Source organism: Heptranchias perlo, chromosome 43 (assembly GCF_035084215.1).
Source record: "Heptranchias perlo isolate sHepPer1 chromosome 43, sHepPer1.hap1, whole genome shotgun sequence".
In the NCBI taxonomy this organism is placed as follows: Eukaryota; Metazoa; Chordata; class Chondrichthyes; order Hexanchiformes; family Hexanchidae; genus Heptranchias; species Heptranchias perlo.
The window spans coordinates 4244322-4251213 of NC_090367.1; the positions used below are offsets into that span (position 1 = coordinate 4244322).

Consider the following 6892-nt stretch of genomic DNA (forward strand, 5'->3'; position numbering starts at 1 on the left):
AGCAAGGTGATGGAAGGTGTCGTCAACAGTGCTATCAAGCGGCACTTACTCACCAATAACCTGCTCACCGATGCTCAGTTTGGGTTCCGCCAGGACCACTCGGCTCCAGACCTCATTGCAGCCTTGGTCCAAATATGGACAAAAGAGCTGAATTCCAGATGTGAGGTGAGAGTGACTGCCCTTGACATCAAGGCAGCATTTGACCGAGTGTGGCACCAAGGAGCCCTAGTAAAATTGAAGTCAATGGGAATCAGGGGGAAAACTCTCCAGTGGCTGGAGTCATACCTAGCACAAAGGAAGATGGTAGTGGTTGTTGGAGGCCAATCATCTCAGCCCAGGACATTGCTGCAGGAGTTCCTCAGGGCAGTGTCCTAGGCCCAACCATCTTCAGCTGCTTCATCAATGACCTTCCCTCCATCATAAGGTCAGAAATAGGGATGTTCGCTGATGATTGCACAGTGCTTAGTTGCATTCGCAACCCCTCAGATAATGAAGCAAGACCTGGACAACATCCAGGCTTGGGCTGATAAGTGTCAAGTAACATTCGCGCCAGACAAGTGCCAGGCAATGACCATCTCCAACAAGAGAGAGTCTAACCACCTCCCCTTGACATTCAACGTCATTATCGTCACCGACTCCCCCACAATCAACATCCTGGGGGTCACCATTGACCAGAAACTTAACTGGACCAGCCACATAAATACTGTAGCTACAAGAGCAGGTCAGAGGCTGGGCATTCTGCGGCGAGTGACTCACCTCCTGACTCCCCAAAGCCTTTCCACCATCTACAAGGCACAAGTCAAGAATGTGATGGAATACTCCCCACTTGCCTGGATGAGTGCAGCTCCAACAACACTCGAGAAGCTCGACACCATCCAGGACAAAGCAGCCCGCTTGATTGGCACCCCATCTACCACCCTAAACATTCACTCCCTTCACCACCGGCGCACTGTGGCTGCAGTGTGTACCATCCACAGGATGCACTGCAGCAACTCGCCAAGGCTTCTTCGACAGCACCTCCCAAACCCATGACCTCTACCACCTAGAAGGACAAGGGCAGCAGGCACATGGGAACAACACCACCTGCACATTCCCCTCCAAGTCACACACCATCCCCACTTGGAAATATATTGCCGTTCCTTCATCGTCGCTGGGTCAAAATCCTGGAACTCCCTTCCTAACAGCACTGTGGGAGAACCTTCACCACACGGACTGCAGTGGTTCAAGAAGGCGGCTCACCACCACCTTCTGAAGGGCAATTAGGGATGGGCAATAAATGCTGGCCTCGCCAGCAAAGCCCACATCCCATGAACGAATTTTTAAAAAATGATACCGCCCTCTCCTACATTAGCTTGCTGATGATGCTCACTGTCTAGATCACCGGTGAAGAGTGGCCGCTTGGATGGGGTCCCGGTGATATTTTTTTAAACTCATTCTCAGGACGTGGGCGTCGCTGGCAAGGCCCGCATTTATTACCCATCCCCCATCCCCCAGTTGCCCTGAAGTGATGGTGGGTCAACTTCTTGCACCGGTTTGATGCAACTGAGTGGTTTGCTAGGACATTTCAGAGGGCAGTTAAGAGTCAACCACGTTGGTAGGGACTGGAGTCACATATAGGCCCAGACCGGGTAAGGCCGGCAGGTTTCCTTCCCTAAGAGACATTAGGAAAGAAAGAAAGACTTGCATTTATTCATGTGCCTTTTATGACCTCAGGACATCCCAAAGTGCTTCACAGCCAGTGAAGTACTTTTGAAGTGTAATCACTGTTGTAATGCAGGAAACACGGCAGACTATTTGTGCACAGCAAGGTCCCCCAAACAGCAATGAGATAGACCAGATAATCTGTTTTTTGTTGAGGGATAAATATTGGCCCAGGACACAGGGGAGAACTCCCCTGCTCTTCTTCCAATACTGGCCGTGGGATCTTTCACGCCCACCTGAGAGGGGAGACGGGGCCTCGGTTTAACGTCTCATCCGAAAGACGGCACCTCTGACAGTGCAGCACTCCCTCCGTACAGCACTGAAGTGTTAGCCTGGATTATGTGGTGAAGTCTCTGAAGTGGGACTTAAACCCACAATCTTCACACTCTGAGGCGAGTGCGCGACCCACTGAGCCAGTGAACAGATGGGCTTTTACGACAATCCGACAGCTTCACGGTCACTTGTACTGCTGCCAGCTATTTATTTCCAGATTTTTTTTTTTTTTAAACTGATTTCAAATTCTCAACCTGCCCTGGTGGGGTTTGAACTCACGATCTCTGGATTTCCAGTCCACAGTGCTGCCTGTGAAACCCCACCCTATGATCCACCCCCCCCACAACCGTACCCAGCATAAGTCAGCAACTTCAGAAGGGGAGAGGAGACAACTGACTGGCCGAGCGGAGTGTTCTTCAATCCTTCTCTCTAATTGATCTTTGGCTGCGTCTACCAGTGCTTTGCTGTTGGCCACACAGGGAAGGGGAGAAGGGGGTGCAAAATTATACCTTGCACATACCAGGGGGCTCTACTTCCACTGAAGGTGTTCCAGGAGTGGGGGGGGGGGGGGTGTGGAGGGGTGAGGTCCCATTAGGGTACAAACCAAAACTGCAAGGAGAGATAAAGGGACGTTAAAATGAGATCTGTACCTCACTTCTCAGCAAAAGACCCTCCTGAGCTGCAGGAAGGAGGAGCAGGCCGCGTGTAGCAGGAAGGACACGGACTCCAACACCTGCGTTCTGTTGACGTTCTGCGACTTCAACGAGGGAGCCATGAAGAACAGGGTGAGTGAGGCCTCTCTGATTCTTGCCTGTACCTCGTGTTCCGCTATCGGGAGCTCGGGCCGCAGAATTTTCAATTCACGACTCGCTGAACAGCGGGGAGAGGCGAGATTCCAATCCATGTATGAACCACTGCTAAATGTTATATTTATACAACACAAAGTCTAATAATGGATGGATCCCTGGGACATATAGATTTGGAACGATATCTGCTGACCCCTTTCCCTCCAATTGTTAAATGCACTGCTAGGTGTGGGACTGAGTCATACAGATCAGGCCCATCCCACGTTCCAAACCCCACCCCCCCGCATTCTGCTATATGAGACACTCTCAGCAAGGTCAGCACCTCTGTCTCCCTCTCTCTGTCCCCCTGTAACCTCCTCCAGCCCTACACCCTCCGAGATCTCTGCACTCCTCCAATTCTGGCCTCTTGCGCATCCCCGATTTCCTACGCTCCACCATTGATGGCCGTGCCGTCAGCTGCCTGGGCCCTAAGCTCTGGAATTCCCTCCCTAAACCACTCCACCTCCCTCTCTCTCGCTCTTTTAAGACGCTCCTTAAACCCATCTCTTTGACCGAGCATTTGGTCACCTGTCCTAATGTCTTGTCTCCTTACGTGCCTCGATGTTAAATTTTGTCTGATTTACGCTCCTGTGTTGTGCCTTGGGACGTTTTACTACGTTAAAGGCGCTACATAAATGCGAGTTGTTGTTTTAGTTGAATGTTGCTCTTGTTTTTCAGGCACAGACTGTGAAGGAAGTATTTGCCAAGCAGCTCATGCAGATCAACGGTATCAGTGGAGAGAAAGCAGTCGCCATTCTGGGCCATTACGATTCTGTGGCCAGGTCAGTATCAAAGGGGAATTACTGCAACCCTGCTATTTAGTACTTGGGCAGAGCCTGAAGTGACCAGGCTGTTGCATTTCTCAGTGGGAGAGCAGCCGAAATGCTCTACTTTCTCCTCCGTCACCAAGACCGCCTACTTGCACCTCCGTAACGGCGCCCCTCCTCTATAAATGACCTCATCCAAGTCCCGTTCATCCATCACCCCCTCGATTTTAACCTCTGTAACCTCCTCCAGCCCTATAACCCTCCACGATCTCTGCGCTCCTCCAATTCTGGCCTCTTGCACATCCCCCACTTCCTTCGCGCCACCATTGACAGCCGTGCCTTTAGTCACAATGGCCCCAAGCTCTGGAATTCCCACCCCCTCTTGTCTCCTCCTTTAAGACGCTCCTTAAAACCTACCTCTTTGACCGAGCTTTTGGTCACCTGCCCTAATGTCTTTTTCTTTGGCTCGGTATCTCATTGTGTCTGATTACGCTCCTGTGAAGCCCCTTGGGACGTTTTAGTACGTTAAAGGCGCTATATAAATGCAAGTTGATGATGTTGTTGTTGTTGTTTATCTAGCTGATACCCAGACACATGCAACAAATTCTCACCACCTTTAACGTTTGTGCACTTGGCTCAGGGCGGGATGGCTCCTCTGATGTGGGTTTGTACATCGTGTCCAGAGCAGATTCAGTTAGGACCATTTTGAGGGGAGGGGAGGTGCTGTGCAGAGCCTCGACGATACCCTACAGTGAGGATGGGTGGAATTGGGGAGGATTTGGACTTTAGGTGGTTTGCATGGACCTTTGGCCACTACGTACAGAGGGCTGGGAGCAGGTTTCTACCTGGACTGTTGATCAGGGAACCTAAGAAACAGCAGGCGGACGATGGGGAATTGGAGCTCAGGCATCAGGAGAAGATGCCGACCAGTCGGAGAACTACCTCTCTTTTTGTTGGGTAAGGGTAATGAGGGATATGGAACCAAGGGCAGGTAAATGGAGTTGAGATACAGATCAGCCGTGATCTAATTGAATGTCGGAACCGGCTCGAGGGGCTGAATGGCCTCCTCCTGTTGCTATGTTCCATTCGATGGGATATTCTTCAATGGTCATTCTGTGCAGATGGAGGAAAGATTAGGGGAAACGTAGAAGTGGAATTCTTGTGAGCTAGTTTTGATATTACATGGGATTTAATGTGATGGAACCTTTGCACGATGGCAGTGAAGGGGCTTGGTGCAAATAATCATCACAGCATGAGTACCATTGAGGCAGGCTGAGAGCACCCTGATTAATGTGTGTTTGATTGGCAGACTGATGAGAGCCTATGAAGAGTGCCCGACTGCAGTAGGGAGGGAAAAGCTGCTGTGCAACATCAAGTGTGGCAACACACAGCGGTAAGCACTCCCACTTATTTTAATACACTACCGTCTGAAGCTTAAAGTCTCTTAAGTAAGTACAAAACAAAACTCAGTTAACTGGTCCCACTTTGCTCCAGCAAACAGGCATTTTCAAAACTCAAGGGTTTTTCCACTTTATTTTATTCCTTTTAAAGAGAAAGTACCAGAGGCAACTGAGGGTGAATGTATAGCCATGTATAGGGTTCAAGAGACAATTAGATCTATTCCTTGACAGAGAAAAGTTTGAGGGGTAGGGTGAGGAGAGGTGGGAGTGAGGGGTAGGGTGGGGAGAGGTGGGAGTGAGGGGTAGGGTGGGGAGAGGTGGGAGTGAGGGGTAGGGTGGGGAGAGGTGGGAGTGAGGGGTAGGGTGGGGAGAGGTGGGAGTGAGGGGTAGGGTGGGGAGAGGTGGGAGTGAGGGGTAGGGTGGGGAGAGGTGGGAGTGAGGGGTAGGGTGGGGAGAGGTGGGAGTGAGGGGTAGGGTGGGGAGAGGTGGGAGTGAGGGGTAGGGTGGGGAGAGGTGGGAGTGAGGGGTAGGGTGGGGAGAGGTGGGAGTGAGGGGTAGGGTGGGGAGAGGTGGGAGTGAGGGGTAGGGTGGGGAGAGGTGGGAGTGAGGGGTAGGGTGGGGAGAGGTGGGAGTGAGGGGTAGGGTGGGGAGAGGTGGGAGTGAGGGGTAGGGTGGGGAGAGGTGGGAGTGAGGGGTAGGGTGGGGAGAGGTGGGAGTGAGGGGTAGGGTGGGGAGAGGTGGGAGTGAGGGGTAGGGTGGGGAGAGGTGGGAGTGAGGGGTAGGGTGGGGAGAGGTGGGAGTGAGGGGTAGGGTGGGGAGAGGTGGGAGTGAGGGGTAGGGTGGGGAGAGGTGGGAGTGAGGGGTAGGGTGGGGAGAGGTGGGAGTGAGGGGTAGGGTGGGGAGAGGTGGGAGTGAGGGGTAGGGTGGGGAGAGAGTTGGGATGGAAACTATTTTGGGTCCTTAATGGGGGATGAGGATACAGTGCAGATGATGAGGACCCATCTTGTTAAGCACCTCCCATGACAAAACACAAGACCAGGAACTCACTGCAAGAAAGTAGAGTTCTGGAATATACAGAAACAAAGCCCTTTCCTGCCGTAGGAACGTGGGGTCACCTCTCCTGATTTCCCCCTCACTACAGCTGCACTGTGACAGTGGGAAAGGGCTGTGTGTGTGGAGGCTCTGCATTGTCCAGCAGCCAAGGAGAGCTAGAAGGCAAATCCATGAGCACTGCTCCAGTGCACCTCCTGTTGGCCAACTCGAGAGGAGCGTTGCCTGATTGTCCTGTCCGTTAGACACCTCGAGAAGGGGGAAATAACATGGGGAGGAAGAGGAAGAAAGGTAGGCCCTCATCAGATGAGCACAACGGAAGGAGTGCAGGACTGAGAGTGAGGTCCCCTTTCCTTTTGCTGGTTCTTACTAGCAGTGGTTCAGTGGGTAGCTCTCGCGCCTCTGAATCAGAAGGTTGAGGGTTCAAGTCCCACTGCAGAGACTTGAGCACAAAATCCAGGCTGACACTCCTAGTGCCGTACTGAGGGAGTGCTGCACTGTCGGGGGTGCCGTCTTTCAGATGTGAAGTTAAACTGAGGCCCCGTCTGCCATCTCAGGCGGACGTAAAAGATTTCACGGCCACTATTCGAAGAGTTCTCCCCAGTGTCCTGAGCTAATACCAACACCACTAAAAACAGAAGATCTGTTCATTATCTCATTGATGTTTGTGGGATCTTACTGTGCGCAAATTAGCTGCCACATTTCCGACATTACAACAGTGACTACACTTCAAAAGTATTTCATTGGCTGTGAGGCGCTTTGGGACGTCCTGAGGTCGTGAAAGGCGCTATAGAAATGCAAGCTCTTTCTTTTAATTGTATGATAATCAATTGCATAAACCTTTTTATTTTACAAG

General features: G+C 51.7%; 1 protein-coding gene across 4 annotated transcripts in view; it reads left to right on the plus strand.

Annotated features, from left to right (window-relative positions):
- Nucleotides 1-6892, plus strand: part of mus81 (MUS81 structure-specific endonuclease subunit) — a 28728-nt gene that overhangs the window by 20191 nt on the left and 1645 nt on the right. For all 4 annotated transcript variants that reach the window (XM_067975633.1, XM_067975629.1, XM_067975631.1 and 1 more), the window contains 3 exons: nucleotides 2637-2759; nucleotides 3498-3601; nucleotides 4896-4979. In XM_067975633.1, coding sequence (XP_067831734.1) covers nucleotides 2637-2759; nucleotides 3498-3601; nucleotides 4896-4979 — 311 coding nt within the window. The remainder of the gene's footprint in view (nucleotides 1-2636; nucleotides 2760-3497; nucleotides 3602-4895; nucleotides 4980-6892) is intronic.